Raw genomic sequence first — 27,911 nt, 5'->3', positions numbered from 1 at the left:
GAGAGGTAATCTTGAGGTATACAAGATAATAAATGATACAGAAATATCAATAAAATGAAACTAAATTGCAAGAGTAGGACATGGTTTGCTCTAACTGGCATAAATTGTAGTCAATCAGAAATAAACAGAGTGGGGGAAAAAAACAGTAACAAAGCCCAAATCAATATTTGAAAATGCAGGTTAGTTCTCTAAATTAAGCCCCAGGCTTCCAAACACTAAAGAAAACATTTTCCAAGGATTTTACTCTGAATAGTTTTTTTCCCTCAAGGGTTCATGTTACAGTGATCTTCCATTGATTTGTTTCCACATAACTGAAAAGGCAATTTGATTGTCCTGCTTTTGTTAATTGGGAGTTCGGGATTCATACCTTTAAAAGAAATTGCGGGATTACAATGTCCAGTATTCCGATTCTTCCCAGCAACTGAATCAACTGCTTTTGATTCATTCATACTTAATCAATTAGATAAGTGATTGATAACTGAGCAAGTACTTAGTTAAACCATCACGAACTTCTGGCCGAAGATGTGTGTCGCCTGAGATGTGACACTTACAAAGCAGTATTTTGAAAGGCTTAACTCAATGGATGCAAGCTAGATACACAACTTTATAATTGTGCATATAGTGACAAGGTTAACAATATAAAATATGGTCGAGGAATCAGGAGAGCTAAATCATCAGTAGATATAGTTATTAACCAGACAGCTTTAACTGTCCACATCCATTCACCACCTTCAAATTACATGGCTCAATAATGCCTGCAAACTGAGTTTCTGTGACAAGGTGAGTCATCAGTACTGTTTTTAAAACAAGCATCTTCCACATCAAATATAAAACCCATATAATAGTGTAAAAACAGTCTTTTCTTTGTAACTACTTCAAGAAAAGCCTCGATGGTGATACTGTAAAGTGTAAAATTTCACTTTACTGATAATCGAATGCACTACTGTCAAGAAAGTAGAGTACCGAATGACATTTTACATTTGCAGTAGACACAAATGCAATAATCATGTATGGCCTTAACATCGCTGTGCATCATGAAGAAATAAATCCAACAAACGTTTTTACAGCATGGAATTAAGCTTGACATTTAGTTATGGGATGAAGTTTGAATCCATTTTTTTAATAAAAAAAAGCAAACCATGTGCTGTGCCTGGATTTGCACTTTCTTTCCTTTGAAAGCACTTTGATAAGATTTACCTTTTTGTAGGCTCAGGGCTCAATGCCATCCTAAAGTTATAAGCAGGATCGCTCATACCAAGAGTGCTGTGATTAAATTTCACAGTGCTGTCTCTTGTAATTGCAGAAAGAAATTGCTCTCTTAGGCCTACTGAAAATGCAAATGTTCACACCAACCTGCATCCTGTGCCTTTTGATACCCATAATTTAACACTAAAGCAAAAAATTATAATTAACATTTTTCACATCAGTAAAATATGCAGTATGTAAATTTGGTTAACATCTGGTATGTAAGGTGCAATGCTGTGCACTTTTGTAGGGTGTAATTGTGGTTTACAATGGTCTTTTTTTTTAATGACAATTGCTTAAAAAAAAGCTGCAGAATTTTGCTCAATGTGAGTGTATCAGAAAATATGGGGAAATCAAGAAATCACTAACTAGCCCAAAGGAAAGTTACTATAAACAGTGGTATCCAATTTTCTTTATTCTGGGCATTTTTCTCATTACTATTTTGTGTACAAATGAAATTCTTGGAAATCGATATTAAACTGAGAACTATAAGAGGACAACGCAGATGTTACAACCCTGAAGAGATAAAAATTAACTGTTAGTGCCTTCATCAATACCTAGCAACTGAACACAAACTGCAAAAAAAAACACATGTACCTTCTATATTTTAAAAAATCTGCACGAACTGCCTGTTATGCTCAACTTTTAACATTTTGGTAGTAAAGACTAGTAAAATAATTTTGTCCAGACTTTGGCCCTAAATTCGTGATCAGTATGACAGTAAACTAAAATATGCCGTTATACCACCTTTGAAATTGACTGCGAGTTCGGGATTAAGCGCATGCATTAAATCCCAAACTTGCGATCTGTCAAATTCCGACTGCATGGGCTTAGCTGCCTTTTCACCTACCCATTCAAATCAACATGCTGGCGAAAGGTTGGGCTAATTGTCCACCTACTGCGCATTAATTACCCTGAATTGTTTTATGTTTGGTGCAAACAGACACAGGAGCCTGTTGGAGGGGTTGAAAACATTGTATTTGTTTATGCTAGTGATTCATTTCTGAGCAGATACACATTTTGAAGGAGACTTAATTTGTTTGAGTTTGAAAACGGGGCCTTTTTGTGTCACTGTCTTTGCTACCAAAAACCTTTTGTAGTTTCGGTCTAATTTATTTAATAATTATTTCCCAAATTCTATTTAGATAGGATTTAATTCACTTTCATGATTTCCGCATGTTATCAGACATTTAAACTCTCAATTTTAGATTTAAATTAATCAAAAGTTAGTCTAATAGAGGAGTTAGATAAGACTATAATTATAGGGTCGTGCATTATAATCTTGGTTTGTGTATAAAATAATATTGCAATGATCGTAATTTATTAAAATAGCATTTCTGGCTGCTAAATTATTCAAAATAAGTTGTGAAAAAATCAGCAATTTCCTCTGTTTCCTGATTGGCCAAGAATCAGTAAGTGAAACAAGCACTGCCCTACGTGATCACAAGTTCGCCCACGCACAATGGTGCGCTCCTGGGATCCCTGGGCCACTACGATGCGCACAACTATGCAGCCTATGAAAGAGACTTTTCAAAAGTGGGTTTGCACAAGGCACGTGTAGATTTTGTTCCGATGTCGGCAGCATACTCCTTAGCTACGTGGCCAACCGCAAATTCAGGAACCTTTATCTTTTCATGTTCTTGTATCATGTTCGAAGTGGTTACTGGAAGGATTTTCAGTCAATCATGATCCCCAAAACGTTCATGCTGGAAATGACCAATTTTATCCAGCACTTCCTTGGATAAAGTTTTGTTTAAAAAACTGGTGTGTGGAATGCAGCACAAGTCTAAACAACTCTAGTTAGCATTGCATTACACATATGGAGCAATGTTCAAAAATAAATTTGTGAAGCTCCCTCAAGTATCTGAGAACATCAGAGATGGAAGGATTTGAATAAGCAATAATGGATATGCAGCAGTGCAGTATAATGGAATAAAGAATAAGCTGGAAGATAAAAGGACAAAATACATACGTGACATTCTTTAATACTTCAGCCTATCCTCATATCATTGTGCTATGTTCACATGAGCAATGAAAGCGGACCATACAGTTTATAGTTTCAGGAATGTAAAGCTATGCTGCCACCAGCTGTGGTGTACAGAGTACAGCTGAACTTTAAAACAAAATCATAAAGCATCACGATGCAAACTCAACCATAAGTTTCCAGTCTGATCTATATTTTTTTTTTAAAACTCTGCTCCATCCAGACACAAACCATTTTCTTACTATGGAGAGGGAATAAAAAGGGACAGAGAGCAGGACTGGGAGAAAACTACCTGCTCAAACTCGGTTTGAAAGTGACAAAAAAAAAAGGAGAATTTATTTGGGCAGAGTAGGGGCAGACAGATAGAAAAAAGTATTTTAAGCTGTTGATAGCACAGCCAAACTTCACTGAAACTATGCCCGAGTTTCAGAACTAAATTTACAGGATGCAAGGATTGTTGGCTGCATCCATTCTCATCCAAAACATTTGTAAAATTGAGATCTCAACCTTGGTAACAGGACAAGAGCCATTTTAATCACCATCTCAAAAGGAGATCAGCCTCATCAATTAAGTTTGAAGTGTCCTCAAAGCATAACATTGCAAACACCACTGAATCAAATCAAAATAGCAGACTTTGCTCTAATAAATAAAACAGTTTGGGAAAAAAGATTTCAATACAAATTCTGTTTAAGTGACTAACCCTTTAAAAATAATAATTTCTGCACAAAATTTATTCACTAAACAAAAGTTGAACTTGCTGTCAAAAATCATACAATTAGTCAATGTTTCACAATATTATTTCTGGGGAAAAGGATTTCCTCTGAAGAGGAAATACACAAAAGGCATTTCAATACAAAATAGTATTTTATTTATATTTTCCAAAGAAAGATTGGGGAGCTCACTATTTTAAATTTTGTTTCCCCACTTCTGAACAGCAATGAACCAAAGGAGGCAATGGGGGACAGGTCGTTACAAATTAACTGTTTCCTTCTTGGGTAGAAACAGTCGAGAGAGTGCTTGACAATAGCTTGACTTCAAGAGCTGAAGTAGGACTGTTTTTTCTTCATTGAACAAGAAAACGTGTTCATCAACTCTTATTCCGTTTGCTAATCCATCCGAGAAAAATGCTAACACATTTTTCACACATTCTACACATGTAACCTCAGTATTCATTAGAAAACACATTTACACAGCCATAGCTCGTATGTATCTAAACACAGTTTAGCTTAGAATGCTAGGAGCACAAGAGGGTAAAGTCTAAACTGAACGGTTGCTTCCCATGTTTTTAAAATTTGACCCAAATGTGGTTTCATTTTTCCTTGTAAAAATGTTTTTATTATAATAATACAAGTGCTACTTAGACAGTTCTCTTTTGACTGTTGTCGCTAATGTGCACACTTTGGGTCAGATGTGGCTAAGGACACCAACATATTCCTGTTTTCACTGGAAGAACAAAAGAAGCCCATTGACATCAACGGCATCCACAGGCTGGCTGCTTTTCTCCCCCTCCATTTAGAGGCTGTCCATTTGACTCTAGATGCCCCATCCATTTTCTTGTGCTGACAGAAGCTGGCTTCAAGTTCAAGAAATGAAGTAGATGAAGTAGTGCAAGTTAAACGGCCATCCTTTTCTTTTTCCCCCCCCATAATGAAAGCTTCTGGGCCAACATCTAAACATATCCATTAAAAAAAACAGCGGGAATCCGTTCAGCCAGTCTAGGGGACACAAGACAATGCAGCAAAAGTTGTGTGTTTTGTTTTTCTCCCCAAAGTGCTTAGTGCAGAAAGATCATTAGCACACCAAGCACAGTCTTTCCCACGGCGGCAAGCGCGTCAGAAAGCTTCATACATTGCATTGTGCAACATTGTGATCGGGTCAGTGCTGTTATAATGATACACTCCGTTCTCTAAATGTCACTTTAGGATTGCTTGAGCCGCTTGCGGGGAGGACCAAGGAAAGGACATTGAGCTGACGCTAGTGACCGGTAAGCTTCAGCCACCAGATGAGGGTGGGACAAGACCATTGACTTCCAGCCAGATGTTTCCATTACGTCAGATGCATGGCTATAAAAGGTGAAAGAAAAATAAGTTAATAATATATATACACACACACATTAGGTCATTATATTAATGTCCACTTCCAAGACAAGACGTCCTTTTTCCAGCATCCTGGCCAATATTTATCCCTCAATCAACAAACAAAACCCAGATTATCTGGTCATTATCACATTGTTGTTTGTGGCAGCTTGCCCACATTTCCTACATTACAACAGTACACTTCAAAAGCACTTCATTGGCTGTAAAGCATTTGGGATGTCTGGTGGTCATGAATGATGCTATAGAAATACAAGTCTTTCTCTCGCTTTACTTCGCTGAAAACTTTGCAAGTTTTATTCCCCTGTATACCCACAACAATTTAAAATTTACCAAGCAAACAAATTTGTATGAAGAAATGTAATAGTTATTATAACTGAGTGCTACTTGTAGGTTATAGAATTAGGATAAAACAGTTGCAAAATGGAACCATCCACTGAAAATCACTAATTTAGCAATACCCAATTATGCCTCAAAGGGTGGTTGTGGGATGGGGAAGCGAAATAGACACACACATACACACAAAGGGGGAGGAGAATATCCATTGGTTCCATTTCATATGACCAGGTTAAAAGATCACGATCAGTTAATGGGCTACAAACAGGAGTCCAAGTACATCTCTCAAACCCATGCAGATAACCAGCATTCAGGAGGAGAAATAGGGGCATCAATTCGAGCTGATCAGCATTTCTGGCAAATACAGCAATTTGCATATACGTGGCAACAAATATTCACTCATTCATAGCATTTTGGAGCAGATGATAATGGCCCATCTATTCGGCTTTTGCTACATTTTAGACTAATATAAACGCTTAATTTACTATAGAAGGACAAGAATTCCAGAGCTGCTTCATTAATTTGAGAGTCTCTTAATAATGTCTGGAAAGATAACAGGCTGGATTTTCCCGGTGACGCGTGCTTCGGTTTTCACCCTGGAGGGACGCAATGGCTGCGGTGAGCTCTTCTGGGCAGGCAGTCAGCTTCAAGTACCATGTGGGGGTTTTCAGGCCCGGAAAAGTTGTTCAACGTCCCTGGTTGCGACACCAACTCACTTTTGGACCCCCGCCAGACCCGTATGCCCTGCGAAAACGGGCGGTCCAACCTATACCAGTAGCAGTGAGGCAAGTAATGTCCACCTCAGGCAAGTGTGATTTTTTTTTTTAACGATTTATGTTGTGGTGGTGTGGGCTATGTATTGGGAATGATTTTGGTGGGGTTTTTTTCTCCCCAGACCTCGCTCGGGAGCACTCCCGACTGGTCAGCTCAGGATTATCACATGCTCAGCTGTCCTAGCGCTCCGCCCCACACTCAGATCCCAGCTGCCCAATTTTGATGACTGAGGCACAAAGTTTTTTCAGGGCGATAAAGTTTGTGCCTGGAATCAGCAAAGCCAAAAATCTAGCCCAACTTTATTCTCTCTAAAGGTAGGATTTGGTCCCAGATCAACACATGAAAACGCAATGACTTGTACATTTTTTAAAAAAGCTATAAAAGCCTCTTCCACTGTTAACACTAATAAAGTATTTAGATAAAGTCCACACAACTTTTTTATAAATTACACGATGAATTAAAAACTTGTGTTGAAAAGGTGTAAAGTCCGAGTGGACCAAAAATCTGCTGTAGTTGACTTTGACAAATTTGTGAACGCCTGCAAGTGAAGGATTTCATCTTTCATTTTCCTTTCACTGGAGCTCAGTGTACTCTCCATGAGGCCAGAATCAATCCGTGTTTTTAGTATGGATGAAAGTGTGACTGCTAGACAGAGACTGCAAAAATTACCAAATTATTCTGCAAAAATCTATTTTGAATCAAATGTTGTCACATTAAATTGGAAATTCAGAGGGCAATGATCATTAGTGAAGGCATTAAATTCACTTTGAGGTATCCATTTGATCCAGTTGCTTGCATTCTGGCCTCGAGTCAGGTGGTGGCTCAAGCCTCACTCCTGTACGTGAGCACAAAATGCTGCACTGCCACAATCTGACACTGAACCAAGCCTCAGCCTGCCTGTGCTGGTGGTTCAGGTAGATAGTAAATGAGCAGATTAACTGGCCATTCATCTCACTGCTGACTGTGGGATCTTGCAGTGTGCCAAATGGCTGCCACACTTTGCTCCACACAACAGTTCATTTATTCTATGAGGTGCTTTGGGACATTTCTGGGAGATGTGATTAGATGTTATATATGTGCAAGTGCTCTTTCTTTACACAGGAAATGGTTTTGTGGCTCAACCTGGTTTCACAGATTTAGGAGCTTACTTTATTTTTCTACATTTATAAGTCTGTTACCTCAGACTGGCAATTAACTGTGTAGCCTTTTAATGATAATGAAATATTTAGAAAAAAATTGCCTGACAATTAAATATCGTCACTAAACATTTGAAAACTTATTTTAAAATATGAGTTGTATAAAGCTTCTTCCCAGACAGAAGAACCCTTCATTCAAGGCAATTCAAAGCCCAATTTGCCAATGCACAGAAGCCAATTTAAGATAATACATTGCATACTGCACTCCAGACAAATTCCACAAATTTTATTTCTAAATACCAGAGAACTGTTGATGAGGCTGTGGAAGAGAGAATCCTGCACATATTCTGGTCATGTTCAGCCATTTTGGATAGCAGTCCATGAAATGGCGATGAGCATGACCAGTCTTGCAATCCCAGAAGACCCAGCTCATTGCTTCTTGCGCCTGCCTATTGGAAAAAGAAGGGCCTTCTTACAGCATACCGCCACCTGAAACTGGATGAACACCAAGGTGTCTGAGGGCTGTTCTTGGAGGCTCACAGCCACCAGACCACAGGGCAGCTAAGCTAACAAATGTTGATTTAAAAAATATTTTCAACAAATTGCAATATAAAAATATGCTGAAAACGTCAACAACCTTGATAATGCCCTCCATAAACTTTTCAACATAAAATGTTCAGATACCCATCAAGGCAAATGGGAAAATACATTCCTAAATATTTGACAATCAGAACATTTAACTCTGATTTTGTCATAAAAGCAAGAGCAGCAGGCTTTGGCTCATCAGAATCCTCCAGTCCTGAGGGGCTAGTGGAGAGAACTTGCTGCATCAATGAGGAAAGAGCAATAATGCCAGAAACTGTTAACACAATCATGCAAAATAAAAAGCCTACTCTAGGCAGTATTAGTGTCATGGATTTAAAAATAAACGGGCTCAAAAATCTGAAATCTTCATTTCTCATTCCTTCTCAATCTTATATTTCCCCGTGGGGAAGTCTATCAAAACACTGAATTACTCAGTTTTTAATTTGACACTTCTTGTTTGTACAGTACTTCGATTAACAACCTCAGATATCTTTCCAATGGGGAAGCCTTACAGAAATATCAAACCTAACAAGCAAAGGTAGAATTTTTTTAAAAACATCTTTTTAAACGCAATGCACTTTGCAGTTTTCTTTGAGCCGAGAGTTCCCTTTCAAAAACCAAAATGGTTCCTTGTTGTACACTGCTGCTAGGGACTGCAGACAGAACCCGGGTTTCAGACTTAATCTAGAACTACACTAGTGGTACCCCAGATCTGTATTAAAGCAGCATACGGCAAACAGTCTCAGCATTCAGAGCACATCTCTCCTTTTGGTCAAAATGCCCAGTTTGTTCTAACTTGACTTGTCAAATTTCAAATCATCAAGATGTTCTTGTGGGCTAACTGCAAAATCCACCTCGATTCATCTTCAGACTTTACAGCCTCGGTTAGGTAGCTTGTAGGTCAGGTAAAGCTGTTAATGGTTGCATAGTCTCTCCCTATACTCGATAGCTTCCCTAAGCAGTGACCACGACTGTTTGGGCAGAGCTGAATGTGGGGTAGATTTGATTCACTGAGGACAAGAAGTTTTTTTTTTGGGGGGGGGGGGGGAAGAGAAAGGAGAAAGAATGAATGGGGGAAATGGCATGAACTTTTCACTGAAATTACTACTGCTAGAGTTTTGGTTGACTACCTTTCCAGCAAACTACAATTTAAAATGACCGTAGTTAATCCCCAATAGGAAATATTCACATGTAATGGTTTCTCTTCCAAACAAATGTCACTTCCCTTTTGAAAAAAAAGGTTAATTTTGCCATTTCCCATACTAACAGCTTTTCAAAGCTGGAAATAATGTGATCCTGCTGCTCTGCCACCTTATTTTATAAGGGCATTATAAAAATCTAAGAACATAGTGTTCTAATTATCCCTCTCCATTAACTTAAATGTCAAGTTTCCCTCAGAACAAATTTACAAGAAAATCATTTTATGCTCTCTAAACACAGTTGTCAGTGCACATTAAATATCATTACTGTAATCAATTCTCCAGCAAAGTAGTCACAAGTTTACTTCTATGCAGAGCCCCTTACCACACCACAATTTCACTACCATCACCTTTTCACTTCCCCCATTCAGTTTGTGCTCCTAACAGTAAATTTTCATGCTACCATTTTACTTCAAAATGGGATTCATATATTTTGAATTATTTCTTCAAAAATCCTTCATCAATACCAATGTGCCAACTTTTATCAAAGCAATGCCATAACTCAAATAGATGTGGTTTTTAAAAAGCCCCAATTAGACCTGATGTCGATAGAGAGAGAGAAAACTGGCCAAGAACTGGATAGACTGATCCTTTACGTGCAGGGCAAAACAACCAGAAGGCAGGAGATGATCAGTATAAAACTGAAATTGAGAACATGGTCTCTTCAATCAAGCAGAGCAGAGCAGAGCAGAGCAGAGCAGAGCAAGATTAAGTTTTAGATTGTATTTGATGCCAACTTGACAGAACCAGAGAGGAGCAAAATGCTGCAACCAAACGAGATTAGTGATCTTAGCCCGGGACGCTTAATACTGAGCTTGCAAAGACAGACTGCAGGCCCAGTCTTTCCCATTATATAAACCATTTCTGGCTCAAAGATTTTAATGTACAGGAAAAACACAGTGCAAAAATAGGTTTGTACTCAATGGTACTTTAAGTTTATCTACACTTTATTGTAATTTTAGAATTTATATTACTTGCATTTTGTCCGATTTACATTCAACACATTTTGACCACATATCCGCAGCATAACTAAGACTGCATATTTCTACCTCTAACATTGCCAGTCTCTGCCCTTGCCCCAGCTCATCCGCTGCTGAAGCCCTCATCCATGCCCTTGTTGCCTCTAGACTTAACTATTCCAAAGCACTCCCACATTCGACCCTATGTGAACTAGAGATGATCCAAAATGCGGCTGTCTGTGTCCTAACTTGCACCAAGTCCCGCTCATCCATCACCCCTGTGCTCGCTGACCTACATTGGCTTCCGGTTAAACAATGCCTCGATTTCAAAATTCTCATCCTTATTTTCAAATCTCTCCATGGTCTTGCCCCTCCCTATCTCTGCAATCTCCCCCTCACCATAAGATGTCTGTGCTTCTCCAATTCTGCCCTCCTGAGCATCCCTAATTATAATCGCTCAATCATTGGTGGCCATGCCTTCTGTTGCCTAGGCCCCAAGCTCTGGAACTCCCTCCCTAAACCTCTCCGCCTCTCTTTCCTCCTCCAAGACGCTCCTTAAAACATAACTCTTTGACCAAGCTTTTGGTCACATGCGTTAATTTCTCCTTATGCGGCTCGGGGTCAAATTTTTATCGCATAATACTCGTGTGAAGCACCTTAGGACAGTACACTACGTTAAAGGTGCTATTTAAATTCAACTTGTTGATATATTCTCACCCTCGTCTACCTTTGACACTTAGTTGATTGTACTAAACATCAGTCTTCCATCATGCTCGACTAGTACACTCCTTACTATCCCCAATATACTGGGTAACCAACAAATAAATATACTAAAATCTAGATCTACGAACATATAAGAATAGTGCTGCAGATCATATATTATGCTGCCTAAATCATTATTCTTAAACTTAACTGCAAATCCCTAAACCCCATATGCCATAATTCAATACGTATAACAATGTGAAAGCATCGCTTCTTTTACAGTACTTGCTTGGTGTCACAATATGGGATTTCACATGAAATGCAAGAGTTTTATCAGGAATCATTTTAAAACATTCAGCAATACTCAGGGGTCAGAACGCTACATAAATGTATGTAAGATAATAAATATCAAACAGAACTGGAGTAAGCAACAAAAAAATGTAGTGCATATTTTTCAAAAGGTGATCACCAGTCAGAACTCTTAACACCCGACTGGATTTTAGACAGATTCCCATTGAAACAAGTCTGCTCCAAATAAACTCATAGCTAATATCATTAGTTTGATCCAAGCACAGAATTCTAATGTGCGAGATATTCACCAAGCAAGCCAACACAAGAGTATTATTGGAAAGACAAATTTTTCATCCAAGTACCAAATCGCCTATCCAATATCCCTTTTGTACCCAGTATAATAATGCAGGCTACCTTCATCATTCATTGAAGAATATACCATTAAGTTTATATTTTCTGCTTTGTTCACATTAAAATTTGAATTAATATGTAAATACAGAAATCCTGATCTAAGCATAGTTTTATTCTCAAACTGGGATTCAACTATATAAAAACCATTGACACAGAGTTCTAATCTATCCCAAGTACTGACATCATTATTTGGGTTACGGAAAAGTCTGCTTTATGTAAGGTTTTGATCTTTTCGGACTTGTGTCATGCCACAGAATTGTTCTTCATTGCCATCAACCTAGCACTTGGAAGTGAAAATCCAAAAAAAGGTCACCAATAGTCATCTAACTCCCATCGCCAATGGATATTGAAGGAAAACACTCCCTCTATTCTTCAAATCCATTCTGCACTCACTCCTGAAAAATGCTCTTGATCCCTGAAGCCCAAAGGATAGACACCAATGAGCGACAAAGAACATCTTCCTTCCCTGTGCGTTTTATATCCCAAGCACACAAGAGGTGATAAGCTTATCTATTTCCAAAAATACTGCTTTAAACTGTCTCCAGAGTTTACCAGTTTTATTTGTTTCTCATTGAATGGGAGGTTTCAATTGATTAGGGAGTGGTAAACTAGAACTGAAATTTTAGTGGAATTATGCCAATGTTCACATTACAACCAGTTAATAAAGGTAATAATGTGAAACATTGAAACGTGGCATCACATTTGACACCTGATCCAAATTGCATCTCAAGCAGAACGGTACATTTGTTATCTAATGTTTCTATTTTCAGAACAACCATTTAACAGTTACATGTTGTGCAGAATGGGAAATAAACTATCAGCAACACATGAAACGGCTTTCTAAACAGGGTTTACTGCAAATTAAGTTTGCATTGCGTCAAATCTTGATCAAATTGCAGTTCTATATTTAGTTTTATAACTACTTACCATGGTAGAAAAGCTCTTAATGTTAAAGTAAAAGTATATAGCTAACACAAACTGAAGCCATAGCTCCTATTTTTTTATATTTGCATTTTATAATATTGATATGCATAACTCCACTTGGCTCTCAAATGTTCATTTACAAGAATGTTCCCACCTTCTGATATCTGGATAAACCCTGAAATGTGTTGATATATTTTAGTCACTGCAACTTTCCACACTGTACTGTTATACAGCTACAAGCCACCCAACTAAAAAACATCTAGGAATTGGGGTGTAGAGGTGTCTATTCTAAATACAAGGGGCCCCAACTTGGTGGCCTTACCGCCGCCGAGTGTTTTGGATGGTCTCCCCCCAGTGGCAGTTTCCTCTAGGTCTCGCGCAGCGGGAGGGGAGTACCGTTGGGAGCCGCCCGCTGGAGTGCAAGTTACGTAAGTGACCTCCCGCCTGCCGAGCTGCCATATTGGTGCAGGTGGGAGTCGGCAGCAGCAGTGGAGGCAGGTCTAACCCTAACGGCAAGCAAGACCGGTAAAAATATTAGTGAACTTCTTTGAATTTTTTTTTTCAGCGACATATGTGTATGGGGTCCTCTGAAGATGTTGAGGGTTTTTTTTGGTGAAAATTTTTATTTTTAATATGTGTTTCCCTCTCCTTGGGCCAGACTCCATCCTCAGCGGCACTTTGGCCCACTGCCGCCCAGATTCACAGCATAAGTCGTTATTTTACCGCCGGATGGTACTGCCATATCTTTTGGAGGAATATTCCTGACAAAGTACCGCCAGGTTTCTCGGCAGTCCTTTGGGCGGGTCTTGGCTTTCACCAAGTTCGGGCCCAAGATTTTGTTAGAAAAAAGTTTGGATTCAGAGGACACTAATTTGAAGATTCTAATGATTTACTTATCTTTGAAGCTAAAATCAGTGTTTGAAGTTTAAGGCTTACATTTAGTACAAACTTTGACACATCTAGAAAACTAAAAAAAAAAAGGAAGCTACAAACTAGAAAAAAGTTAATGCCAATAGAATCAAAAACAGGCAAATATACAAAACCATTTGTAATGGGACATGCAAGAGTCGTCGATATATTTTATATAAATTTTTGGGGTCATGAAGGTAGGGATGACAATGGAAAATTAGACTTCTCCATTTTGGACATTTAATGCCAACATTCTTAAATGCTGGGTAAAGCTCCCTCAACTTACTCAGCCTTGATCTCAGAAGAGTAACCCTAGCTGCAACATTGCGATGTTTTCATTCCCAACAGGCTATCCTTGTGGGCAAAGTGGGACTGCCAAATTGTGCTAAACTATGGGCAGTTTGGTGCTGCTTGCCTCCAGGATTGATTTCATCCAAGACTCGGAGAGGAGCAGCTTGAAGTCAAATCGAGTTAGAGACGAAAGGGCATAATGTTGACCCAGTGACAGCCAACATGTATGCACAATTAAAAATATATAGTTATAATTTGTTATGGCACTGAATTTTGGTACTCACTAGTTTATGAAGTCTACTGCTTGAGTTTTGAGTTGATCTGCACTGTGTAGATCTGCCAGGATTAAAATTTCTGCTGCATTTTCCACAGACAGATTGCTGCAAAGAGCATCCTCACACATCACCTTCAAGCGCTCCAGAGCGTACTGAAACAATAAGAATTTGGATCATTTAGAAACAGAAGAGCGGGCAAATATTAAATTACTGTAGTTCCGTTATTGCAATCGAAACTGGTTAAAAACAGAATTGCCTTTTGTAAAACATAGTTTCAACTGAAAAACATCTTACAATATATCCAACCATATCCATTTCATTACTCAGATCAAAGAAAACATACTCAACTTAACTGAGTTTTTGAATTTAGTTTCTGCAACTCTAAAATGCATGCATTCTACCAGTCTGAATTTTGGGGCTTGGTGACCATGACCTGACTAAACTCGAAATGCAATGTCCAAATTCATTGTCATGTAGCCACTTGCATAGTTGTAGTATTCAACTTCAAAATGGATAGCACAGGCCTCCAAAACCATGGTCAAAGTACCAAAAAGAAATAACGGAACTGGAGAACATTTATGAATTCACATAATAGTTTTACAAACTAATCTGATCATGTGGCACTAATTATGTTGCAAAACTACAACTAGTCTCAAATGGAACAACAATTCATAAGTCTATAAAAACCACGTGACATTCAGATCGCAGTATAAAATATTTATAATCACTTTGCACTACTTATACAGTGCTATGATTATCCGTGAAGCATCAAACTATTCATAACTACTAAACAATCTTAAGCGCTACTGCTTTACAAGGTTTGGTGCGTACGAGCTCAAATCATTGTTTGTTGAGAACAGGCTGTTCTATGAAGATATATACTATATAGAATAAAATATTTGTAATTCAATGTTTACAGGCCTGCTTCTCACAACTTGACATGCTCCCAACTGAGTTTATAATTTTCTTTAAGCAGATGATTTGGCACCAGCAGCCAAGCTGCAGAATGGGCTAAATGGTTAACTAAGACAAAAGGGAGTTAAATTGGGCACAGAAGCCTCCATCCCTAAATGGTGGAAGAGGTGACTGCAATGTGGCTGGTGCGTCTTTACGAGAGGTTTTGAAAACATTCCTTGCCCATCAGTGACACTTTAACCAATGAGTGAGAAGTGTTTATGTTCAGTTAAATACCATAGCGCTGGAGCATCAATATTCTTGTAGCGAGGCAGATCAGACTGAATCCCTGAATGCTGATACTCGAAGTTGGCTGTACAATTTTCTTTTAAATAGCCGTGCAACAATGGACAATAGGTGTCCTACTTGAAACAACTTGTGGTATTTTCAACACAAATTTTAAAACTGGTGTTGGCTAGTAGCCATGGTAGGCCAATGATCAATGTGGGCAATTATATAAAATTACATTACGCGTTTCCCCAAGTTTTGTTTGTTCAAATCTGCAATCAGACTTCAAAGGAAACTATCTATAAGCCTCAGGATGATAAACAACCACAATACTGAAGCATTGAAACTTCGACCCCTTAAGCACCATATCTGTTCTTTCTTAGCAAAAATCCAGTTAGAGTTAAAATGCAAATGATCGATACCAGCAAATGAATATTAACGTAAAGGAATCAGAACTTCAGAATGCATTAAGTAGGGACAATTTCTGCATTATAACTTTTTAATGTGACCAGGTAGAACATACAATGTGCATTAGTTATACTGTCTTGGCGCCACGAGGTAACATACACAAAATGTGTAAAGATATTGCACTACCTGCAATCAGAATCTTTGAAGTGACACTGAATGAGTTTGAAGTTTGAGGGAAGTAGGTAAATTCAACATCTCTAATGGCTGAACTCTAAAGTTATCCATTGTTTAAAAGCATCGAAATGCATAGGAGAACTAAACAAGATATAATGTCTAACAATAACTGGGTGTGATGAGCACAGAAACCACCAGATGGCCCAAGGTATGGCTGTTCACCCATTTATCTCGTGTTAGAAATGGTTAATATCTTAATTGTTTGTATCTGAAGTTGCAGCAGGTTCATTTAAAATATCTAATATATTTAGTAGGAAGCAGCACTTAGGTCTCATGCTCCTACTTCACATTGCCTGTTCTGCATGAGGTGGCCAAGAAGGACTTTTTGAAGTCATCACCCATGTAACATTTAATCAGAGAATTAGTCATTATAGCAGCTAAGATTTCAGACTTTTGTTGATTTGGAACAGTTTATCGATAAAGTAAAGTATCGTATTACGAGTCTCTTGCTGCATTCTACTTGTGTGCAATTATCTTAATTGGAAATAAGTTTCACTATCAGTTTTAGCCTGAATATAGCGCACTATCCCGTTCACCCAGAGCATACGGTGCAAGTCTAAGTACCTGGGATGGGGGGTCAGTTTGCTTATGGGAGCTGCCTTTTTTCTATGAAAACAATTTCAAGTATTGGTAGCATGGTCATATTTTAATAGACGGTACAACTGATATCTACCAATAATGAGGGAAAGATGCACAAAGAATAGGAATCCATTAAAAACACCTGTGTTAAGGGAACTAGGAGCAGCTTCAAAATGCAGTCAGTCTCGTTTCCTTTCAATCAGATTTTTGCACCAATAGATGGCTATTCAAGTAATCAGTATCAAACTAATGGAGCAAATTACAAATAAATAGCCACATATTTTTGAAAGTTGGCAGACAAGAATGTTTTGAGCTTTCTGTAGTTACTTACCTTAATCACAAACTGAAAATGAGTCACCGTTCGAATTGAAAAAAACTACTGTAAAAGTAGAATCTGCACATGATCCAAAGACCTCACGTTGACATGTAGGAAAGGGTTCCCGCTCTATCAAAATATTTCTGCATTATATCTTGCTCATATGAAACTAGGGCTCTTTCCTCGAGAAAAGAGCAGGCCGGGAATGACACGTTCGAGGTCTTCTAATGATTAAGATATTAACCATTTCTTAGTGGCAAATCTGCCACCAAGCTCATGGTCTACAGGGCTGTAGTAATAGCTGCCCTCCTGTATGGCTCAGAGACATGGACCACATACAGTGGACACCTCAAATCACTGGAGAAATACCACCAACGATGTCTCCACAAGATCCTGCAAATCCCCTGGGAGGACGGACACACCAATGTTAGCGTCCTCGACCAGGCCAACATCCCCAGCATTGAAGCACTGACCACACTTGATCAGCTCTGCTGGGTGGGCCACATTGTTCGCATGCCTGATACAAGACTCCCAAAGCAAGTGCTCTACTTGGAACTCCTTCACGGCAAACGAGCCAAAGATGGGCAGAGGAAATGTTTCAAGGACACCCTCAAAGCCTCCTTGATAAAGTGCAACATCCCCACCGACACCCGGGAGTCCCTGGCCAAAGACCACCCTAAGTGGAGGAAGTGCATCCAGGACGGCGCTGAGCACCTCGAATCTCGTCGCCGAGAGCATACAGAAATCAAGCACAGGCAGCGGAAAGAGCGTACGGCAAACCAGTCCCACCCACCCCTTCCCTCAACGACTAATTGTCCCACCCGTGACAGGAACTGTGGTTCTCGTATTGGACTGTTCAGTCACCTAAGAACTCATTTTTAGAGTGGAAGCAAGTCTTCCTCGATTCCAAGGGACTGCCTATGATGATGAGGTGTCTTTAAGATAATGAAAGAGTTTGATAGGATAAACGTGGAGAAAATGTTGCCACTTGTGGGGAGCCCAAAACTAGAGGCCATAAATATAAGATTGTCACTAATAAATCTGATAAGGAATTCAGGAGAAACTTCTTTACCTCAAGAATGGAATGTGCTACCACAAGTAGTAGTTGAGGCAAATAGCATAGATACATTTAAGGGGAAGCTAGATAAACACACGAGGGAGAAAGGAATAGATGGTTATGCTGACAGGGTTAGATGAAGAGGGCAGGTGAAGGCTCATGTGGCACAAACGCCAGCATAAACCAGTTGGGCTGAATGGCCTGTTTCTGCACTGTAGACTCAAGGTAACTCGACACAAACTGAAGCGACGTACTCGGACTTTAAGATGGAGCTAATTAGGAAAAATGAGAGGAAGGCAGTTGATAGCTCAAAACTAACACCCATTATATGAAAGATTTACTTTGATCTGAGGTGTCATAAGCAGGCACGGAGTGATATATTTGCAGCCCGCTCTCTCTACTCTGCAGTACATAGTTTATCTTCACACCACAGTAGTGAGTGAACAACATGGGGATATTGGAACATTATACATCAAGACTCAATTAAAGCATGCATAAAAGGACATGGACATTGGAACACATTTTCAAATCGGGATAAATAGCCGCAAGCACAGTATAGTGTACTTCTCTGCGGTTTCCATTTTGCTTCTGTGCAAATTTCTTATTTGTAATACATTTAACTGCTAGATTTAGTCTGAACTATATGGTCTGACAGGGTTATATTTTTTGACGTATTAGCAGGGTCAGAAATGTATGTTAGGCATCCCATGAGACTGCCAATGTAAAATATCTCAGTAAAGAATTTTCTTTCAAGCTTTCCTCCCACCTATTTTTTTCCCCTCATTTAAAAATATTCCAGTTAATATTATTCTCGCTTTAACCTTTATATCCCCAACATTCATTTTGGAGTTCGCAACAATTTAAAGAAAATTCTCATTTCATTGGCCAACACTCACGACAAAGGCTTGATTTAAAAAATATTAAGAGTCAAACAGAAAATATTTTAAGATTAAATGTCTTTTTGGGGAATGCAACCGGAGAATCTCCAATTTTATTTTTTTTAGTGTCAAAACCAGAAAAAGGGGAGGCGGGGGGCAATGTACAGATTAATTAGCGGCTACAACCATGGTTAAGCTATGTCAGGAACCAGCAATGATTACTGTACATATAACAAACTATGTAATTCACTTCCAGGGTTAGTAGTTCAGGAAGAAAGAATGTCAGCATTAAGGATTAGATTGGATAGGTGAATAAGGGAAAAAGGGGATGAAGGTAAATGTGATTAGTGCTTTGCTTGCATGGAGAATAAATGATGATATGGACTGTTTGGGACAAATGGCTTGTTTTTGTATTGTAACTTTTACATTGTTGCCAAATTAATTAATTTAACGGTTAAGTCATGGCAGGAGAGCCCAGACTCCTGTCATGCTCCTTCTGTGCTATGTGGGAAATCGGGGATGCTCCCAGTGTCCCTGACTATGTGTGTGGGAAGTGTGTCCAGCTGCAGCTCCTGACAGACCCCATTGCGGCACTGGAACTGCGCATAGATTCACTCTGGAGCATCCACGATGCTGAGGATGTCGTGAATAGCACGTTTAATGAGTTGGTCACATCGCAGGTAAAAGTTACTCAGGCAGATAGGGAATGGGTGACCATCAGGCAGAGCAGCGGAAGGAAGGTAGTGCAGGGGTCCCCTACGGTCATCCCCCTCCAAAACAGATACACCATCTTGGGTGCTGTTGGGGGGGGGGGGGGGGGGAATGACTCATCAGGGCAGGGCAGCAACAGCAAAGTTCATAGCACTATGGGTGGCTCTACTGCACAGGAGGGCAGGAAAGAGTGAGCTGTAGTGGTAGAGAATTCTATTGTAAGGGGAATAGATAGGTGTTTCTGCGGCCGCAATCGAGACTCCAGAATGATATGTTGCCTCCCTGGTGCAAGGGTCAAGGATGTCTCGGAATGACTGCAGGACATCTTGGAGGGGGAGGGTGAACAGCCAATTGTCGTGGTGCATATAGGTACCAACAATATAGGTAAAAAATGGGATGAAGTCCTGCAAGCTGAAGTTAGGGAGCTGGGAGTTAAATTAAAAAGTAGGACCTCAAAAGGTAGTAATCTCAGGATTGTTGCCAGTGCCACATGCTAGTCAGAGTAGAAATAGCTAAGATGAATACGTGGCTAGAGGAGTGGTGCAGGAGGGAGAGATTCAAATTGCTGGGACATTGGAACCGTTCTGGGGAGATGGGACCAGTACAAACTGAACAGTCTGCACCTGGGCAGGACCAGAACCAATGTCCTAGGGGGAGTGTTTTCTAGTGCTGTTGGGGAGGGGTTAAACTAATATGGCAGGGGGATGGGAACCTATGCAGGGAGACAGATGGAAGTAAAATGGGGGCAGAAGCAAAAGACAGAAAGAACAAAAGTAAAAGTGGAGGGCAGAGAAACCCAAGGCAAAAATCAAAAAGGGCTACATTACAGCAAAATTCTAAAGAGACAAAATGTGTTAAAAAGACAAGCCTGAAGGCTCTGTGCCTCAATGCGAGGACTATTCGTAATAAGGTGGACGAATTAACTGCGCAGGCAGCTATTAATCAATATGATATAATTGAGATTAGAGACATGGCTCCAGGGAGACCAAAGCTGGGAACTCAACATCCAGGGGTATTCAACATTCAGGAAGGATAGACAGAAAGGAAAAGGAGGTGGGGTAGCATTGCAGGTTAAAGAGCAAATGAATGCAATAGTAAGGAAGGACATTAGCTTGGATGATGTGGAATCTGTATGGGTAGAGCTGTGCAATACCAAAGGGCAGAAAACGCGAGTGGGAGTGGAGTACAGACTACCGAACAGTGGTAGTGAGGTTAGGGACAGCATCAAACAAGAAATTAGGGATGCGTGTAATAAAGGTACAGCAGTTATCATGGGTGACTTTAATCTACATATAGATTGGGATAACCAAACTGGTAGCAATACAGTGGAGGAGGATTTCCTGGAGTGTATAAGGGATGGTTTTCTAGATCAATATGTCGAGGAACCAACTAGAGGGCTGGCCATCCTAGACTGGGTGATGTGTAATGAGAAAAGACTAATTAGCAATCTTCTTGTGCGAGGCCCCTTGGGGAAGAGTGACCATAATATGGAGAGTGACACAGTTAATTCAGAGATTAGGGTCCTGAACTTAGGAAAAGGTAACTTTGATGGTATGAGACGTGAATTGGCTAGAATAGACTGGCGAATGATACTTAAAGGGTTGACGGTGGATAGGCAATGGCAGACATTTAAAGATCACATGGATGAACCTCAACAATTGTACATCCCTGTCTGGAGTAAAAATAAAACGGGGAAGGTGGCTCAACTGTGGCTAAGAAGGGAAATTAGAGATAGTGTTAAATCCAAGGAAGAGGCATATAAATTGGCCAGAAAAAGCAGCAAACCCGAGGACTGGGAGAAATTCAGAATTCAGCAGAGGAGGATTAATTAGGATGGGGAAAATAGAGTATGAGAGGAAACTTGCTGGGCACATTAAAAACTGACTACAAAAGCTTCTACAGATATGTGAAGAGAAAAAGATTAGTGAAGACAAACATAGGACTCTTGCAATCAGATTCAGGTGAATTTATAATGGGGAACAAAGAAACGGCAGGCCAACTGAACAAATACTTTGGTTCTGTCTTCACGAAGGAAGACACAAATAACTTTCCGGAAATACTAGGGGACCGAGGGTCTAGCGAGGAGGAGGAACTGAAGGAAATCCTTATTAGTCAGGAGAATTGATGGGATTGAAGGCCGATAAATCCCCAGGGCCCGACAGTCTGCATCCTAGGGTACTTAAGGAAGTGGCCCTAGAAATAGCAGATGCATTGGTGATCATTTTCCAACAGTCTATCGACTCTGGATCAGTTCCTATGGACTGGAGGGTAGCTAATGTAACACCACTTTTTAAAAAAGGAGAGAGAGAGAAAACGGAGAATTATAGACCGATTAGCCTGACATCGGTAGTGGGGAAAATGTTGGAATCAATTATTAAAGATAAAATAGCAGCGCATTTGAAAAGCAGTGACAGGATCGGACCAAATCAGCATGGATTTATGAAAGGGAAATCATGCTTGACAAATCTTCGAGAATTTTTTGAGGATGCAACTAGTAGAGTGGACAAGGGAGAACCAGTGGATATGGTGTATTTGGACTTTCAAAAGGATTTTGATAAGGACCCACACAAGATTGGTGTGCAAAATTAAAGCACATGGTATTGGGGGTAATGTACTGACGCGGATAGAGAACTGGTTGGCAGACAGGAAGCAGAGAGTCGGGATAAACGGGTCCTTTTCAGAATGGCAGGCAGTGACTAGTGGGGTGCTGCAGGGTTCAGTGCTGGGACCCCAGCTATTTACAATATACATCAATGATTTTGACGAAGGAATTGAATGTAATATCTCTAAGTTTGCAGATGACACTAAGCTGTGAGGTGGTATGAGGAGGATGCTAAGATGCTGCAGGGTGACTTGGACAGGTTAGGTGAGTGGGCAAATGCATGGCAGATGCAGTATAATGTGGATAAATGTGAGATTATCCACTTCGGTGGCAAAAACAGGAAGGCAGAATATTATCTGAATGGTGACAGATTAGGAAAAGGAGGTGCAACGAGACTTGGGTGTCATGGTACATCAGTCATTGAAAGTTGGCATGCAGGTACAGCAGGCGGCAAATGGCATGTTGGCTTTCATAGCTAGGGGATTTGAGTATCGGAGCAGGGAGGTCTTACTGCAGTTGTACAGGCCTCACCTGGAATATTGTATTCAGTTTTGGTCTCCTAATCTGAGGAAAGACATTCTTTACTATTGAGGGAGTGCAGCGAAGGTTCACCAGATTGATTCCCGGGATGGCAGGACTGACATATGAGGAGCGACTGGATCGACTGGGCCTGTATTCACTGGAGTGCAGAAGAATGATAGGGGATCTTTTGGAAACATATAAAATTCTGACAGGACTGGACAAGTTAGATGCAGAAAGAATGTTCCCGATGTTGGGCAAGTCCAGAACCAGGGGTCACAGTCCAAGGATAAGGGATAAGATATTTAGGACTGAGATGAGGAGAGGCTTCTTCACTCAGTTGTTAACCTGTGGAATTCTCTACCGCAGAGAGTTGTTGATGCCAGATTGTTAGATATATTCAAGAGGGAGTTAGATATGGCCCTTACGGCTAAATGGATCAAGGGGTATGGAGAGAAAGCAGGAAAGGGGTACTGAGGTGAATGATCAGCCATGATCTTATTGAATGGTGGTGCAGGCTTGAAGGGCCGAATGGCCTACTCCTGCACCTATTTTCTATGTTTCTGATTTATTTCTTGCAGTCAGAGGGAGACAGAAGGACAGTAAAAGCGGAGGTTTTAAAGAGATTTTTTGAAGGCAGCGAGGGAGAAGACGAAGCAGAGATTTTGAGGGAGGTGGTCATAGGAACTAGGTGACTTAGGGAGCAGACGCAGATAGTGAAACAAAGAATGAAAAGTGTACCTGTGTTGAAGGAGCAGAGAATGTGCGCAGGGAGATGGGTTTGAGGAGATTAGAGGTAAAGGAGGGGGATGTAAAACAAGGCCATGAACAGATTGGAAGGTGAGGTCATCCAAAACTCGGCAGCCAGTGTCCAAACTTGCGCCAAGTCCCGCTCACCCATCACCCGCCCTTGTGCTCGCTGACCTACATTGGCTCCTGGTTAAGTAACGCCTTAATTTCAAAGCTCTCATCCTCGTTTACAAATCCCTCCAAGGCCTCACCCCTCCCTATCTTTAATCTCCTTCAGCCTCACAAGCACCCACCCCTCCTTAATCCCCTTGATGTCTGCACTGCTCAAATTCTGCCCTCTTGAGCAGCCCCGATTATAACTGCTCCACCATCAGTGGCCGTGCCTTCAGCTGCCCAGGCCCCAAGCTCACTCCCTAAACCTCTCCGCCTCTCTACCTCCCTTTATTCCTTTAAGACGCTTCTTAAAACCTTCCTCTCTGTCATCTGCTGTAATTTCTCCTTATGTGGCTCGGTGTCAGATTTATTTGTTTTGTCTTATAACACTCCTGTGAAGCGCCTCTGGACGTTTTACTACGTTAAAGGCGCTGGACAATTTGCAGTTTATGGATGGTGGCAGTGGGAAAGCTGGTAAGGGAAGCATTTAAGCACAAGTGGTCTGAACTGTGTGAAAGTGAAGGTCAGGTGCCACACTATATAAATATACTTTGATGATTGATGTTTGTCGTGGTGATTTAACATTAACTATTAAGCACTTCATTTGTTCATGCAACATTGATTGGATCATAACACTGGGTGGGATACAAGTCATGGATGTGACTATGAACAAACCATTCAACTAGCACCACAACTGGAATACAGGGACAATCATGAACTGACATCAACATCATCACCATAGGCGGTCCTCGAAACGAGGATGACTTGCTTCCACGCCAAAAAAAGGATGAGTTCACAGGTGTTTCAATGAAGGACCCGAACTACATCCTCAAGGGTGGAAGATGCCTGTGCATGGATTTAAAAAAAAAAACGTGTGATGGCCGTTGCACACCAGCCACCACACGGGCTTGACAGAGCTAGGTCTTGGTCCAGTGGCAAGGGTTACCCAAGACGACTGGAGACCAGCTCTGCTGCACGGACCTAGTGCGCACACACATCGCAGTGTGGGTTCACCCGTACTGCCCCGGGCCCCTAGCCCCGAACTCACGCCTCCCCTGGGCCTGACACCAACAAGTAATCTGATGAAATCTGGATTGCTTCAGATGTTGTAGTGGATACCGGGATGCATGGCAATATGCTAAACCAAGACTCAGTTTTCCTAGGACTAAAAAAGATGCTGGCCCTCCAACAAGAAAGAAGTGAGGATTGCCCACCTAATGATGATGATCTGCACAGCAACTCCAAATCAATCTCCAATGATAAATAAAGCCAGAACAATAAACGTTGCTTTTGTTTTGGGGTAGGTACAGATGCCCAAGATAAAACTACCAGTACTCCAATTTCAATGCAATCTGAACCCATACTGTCCCCTTATTAAATACTGGTCTTTTTCTATCCTCCCCGCTCACCTTATCAGCAGCTGCAAGCAAGTCATCTGCCATTTTGTCAAGATTTGGTGCCTTCCCCGTATAAATAAAACACATCATTTCCTTAAAGACTTCCGGCTCCACATCATTAATTTCCACTCGGTTCTGTCGAAAATTAAGGGGAAAATGTTTTTAAATTAAATCCTGCAATGAGCTGCTCATTGCCTACATTTCTTTAACGACAAATTTAAAGAACAAAATGGAATTCAATACAGAAAATCAACTGAGTCTTTATAATTACACAATTACAGCTTTTACATGAGGAATTCAGTACATAAATGTCTTGCTGCTCCATAATTTTTCCTAATTGCACTTTATCACATCTAACACTAGAAACAGAGAATTCTGCGGATAAAAAAATTTTGTGCATTTTGATAATTAGAAGCCGCAAAGGACATGTTGCGCCGTGAGTTAATAATTCCTCTCAATGCCCACTCTCCACAAATGTTTAAAGAAGGGATGGGAGAATAAATACTTTGAATGCTTCCGTATGTAATCTTGGGTGGATGAGGCTATGCAGCACACGAGTCTATATTTTCCCAGGGCCATGCAGCTCCAGGTCCGGACAAAGGCTACTCTGAAGTCGAAGACTCAGTTCAAGCCAAAATGGCTGCCCCAGGGCACAAGCTCTTCCCACTCACTGATGTCACCAGAGCAGCCTGGAGAGGAGACCACTCAATATGGCACATCACCAATGGGTGGGAAATCTAGCATTTTCACTCATATCTTATTTAGGAAGAAGTGGAGACTCAGGAAGTGTTTTACACAAAAGTACTCGACCTAGATTTTTCTTTCCCATTGAGTGGGAACATTTTGGGCCCAAATGTAGCCAGGGGTTGCTCCGTTTTTTTTTTGAAGCAACTTGATTTTTTTGGAGTATCTTAAAAATCATAATTCTGCACATTTAATTTGCGCCAGTGTAAGTGAGTTAGTTAGGATTTTTTATTAGTTTAGTTTTTTTTTCCAAAAAGGGGGCGTTACCAGCCTGTTTTGGCCATTTAAGCTAGTTTGGACAGCTAATAGTTACTCCAAACTAACTTAGGCCAGCGTATGTGGCCACTTGTGGCCTGCACAGAAAACCCTTGGATAGTTAAGAAATCAGCGCAGGTAACTACATTTAAAGCACCAAGCATTAAACAAAGCACAAAAATAAGCATTCAATAATAAAAAATGCAAGGAAGCTGAGAGGACCTGGACCTAGTACCAAGACTTACAAATCACTAAACAAAGCACAAAAAGTAATAAGCAATTAATTAACCAATAAAAATAGAAGGAACCCTGCATCTAAAAGCACCAAGATCAAAGTAATAAGCAATCAATAACAAAAAAAGGTCGGCGAATCGGCAAGGCCCCGAGGTCGGCGAGCTAAGTGTGCAGCTTTCACTCGTTGCTCCGCCGGCTCCGAATAGCCTCAATCCGGGGGATGCCGCGCTGCTCCGCTCCCCGCCGGCCGATACTCTGAGCCCTGCATTATTGGTGAGGAGTAATCACCTGGAGAAGTCCTTGTGGATTTAACTGTCCACAGTTCTCTCTCACTGTGTAAATCTGCTCCCGGTGATATACCCTCAATCTCAACAGACTGCAACTCAACTTGCATGCTTTTGCAGTTGAAACTCAAAGCTCAGAATCTCTTTAGTGAACTTAAACTGGGGTCTCAAGAGATCTCGTGCAACCCAGAAAGCAAAATGAAAAATGGATCGCAATCAATAAAAAAAAATAGAAGTCCTACCTTCAGCGGGCCACCGATGAGGGAGCCCATTCAGGCCTCTCCCACAGCCTGCAGAGATTCTGGGGGTGAGGAGCTACTGCACATGCGCGCACACTAGGACCTGGCTCCGCCCCCGAATCCAGTGGTCACGCTGCGCCACCATCAAAGGGAGCCTGGGGAGTGGCCAAACTCGGCCTGAAGATTTTTGGCTCCCTAATCGGTGTACAAAAGCGGCGCACCTCCAGTGAGTGTGCCAGAAATCGCTACTGGTCAAATTTGGGCCCTTTGAACGTACCAGAGACAAAATACAGTGTATATTATTTCGGATTACGAATCACATAGGCATTACCTTTTTGCTTTCTTCCATTTCATGCTCAAACATAGCACTGAAGACTGGGGAACGAGCTAAAGATAAAAGAGATTTGTCTTAATTTAACCATGATTCAAGTGTTCAGGCACCAATTAACTACCACTGATTGATTGCACTAAATGTTACATTAGTAGTTTAAACATTTACCATGAAGGTAGTGAACATCAAAGCAGCACTTACCTAAATCAGCTTACGCATGCTCATTTTGTGCAATTTTTAAGTCTAAAGCCTGAAGGTAGACTCAAACTGCCACTGGTATTTAATCGTTAATACCATATTTGAACACCTGAATTTTGTTATAATAATTTGTAAGGATCTTAGGATCACTGACCAAACCACAATCACTAAAGCGTATTATATGGGTCAAAATATTAAATAGTTCCAAGCATAAATTCAAACTGAAGGGACAATGACAACGAAGAATCATAGCAGAGGCATTATAGAATCAAGTCTATGGCCTTCACAGATTTCCGCCTTTAATCTTAGTGCCTGAATTTGAGAGTTATAAGTTTAAGTTTTTAACCTTCAATCTAAATAAATCTAGTGGGACTCAGCCAGAACAAGTTTACAGTGATATTGCATAGCAGTAACCCAACACTTAAACAATATTCCATTTATGCAATTGTCATTTTTTGGGTAAAAGGGAAAACTCCAAGCAATTCATTTAACACTTCTCCAGTACCTGCTCCCTAACACTAATTCACGGTTTTATCATTTTATCTATACTCAGAAAATGATGTTTGGAAATGAATGTTTTCTGCTTACTACTTACTACAGCCACCAATTCCTATGGAGAGATCAGTAGACTTACATCACCAGGTGCAACATCTCACTGCAGACATTTAGAGACCGCATGGATGAACTACAACAATTGTACATTCCTGTCTGGCATAAAAATAAAAA

The 27,911-nt window shown here is 40.5% G+C and overlaps 1 protein-coding gene across 7 annotated transcripts in view; it reads right to left on the bottom strand.

Moving 5' to 3' along the window:
* Positions 1-3,214: 3,214 nt before the first annotated feature.
* Positions 3,215-27,911, bottom strand: part of spop (speckle type BTB/POZ protein) — a 350,668-nt gene continuing 325,971 nt past the window's right edge. For all 7 annotated transcript variants that reach the window (XM_070864474.1, XM_070864472.1, XM_070864473.1 and 4 more), the window contains 4 exons: positions 26,988-27,043; positions 24,913-25,035; positions 14,124-14,266; positions 3,215-5,292 (listed from right to left, as the gene is read on the bottom strand). In XM_070864474.1, the coding sequence (XP_070720575.1) occupies positions 5,148-5,292; positions 14,124-14,266; positions 24,913-25,035; positions 26,988-27,043 (467 nt within the window). In that variant the 3' untranslated portion in view covers positions 3,215-5,147. The remainder of the gene's footprint in view (positions 5,293-14,123; positions 14,267-24,912; positions 25,036-26,987; positions 27,044-27,911) is intronic.

This window comes from Pristiophorus japonicus, chromosome 21, assembly GCF_044704955.1.
Source record: "Pristiophorus japonicus isolate sPriJap1 chromosome 21, sPriJap1.hap1, whole genome shotgun sequence".
Classification (NCBI taxonomy): domain Eukaryota; kingdom Metazoa; phylum Chordata; class Chondrichthyes; family Pristiophoridae; genus Pristiophorus; species Pristiophorus japonicus.
This window is presented reverse-complemented; position numbering and strand designations above follow the sequence as displayed.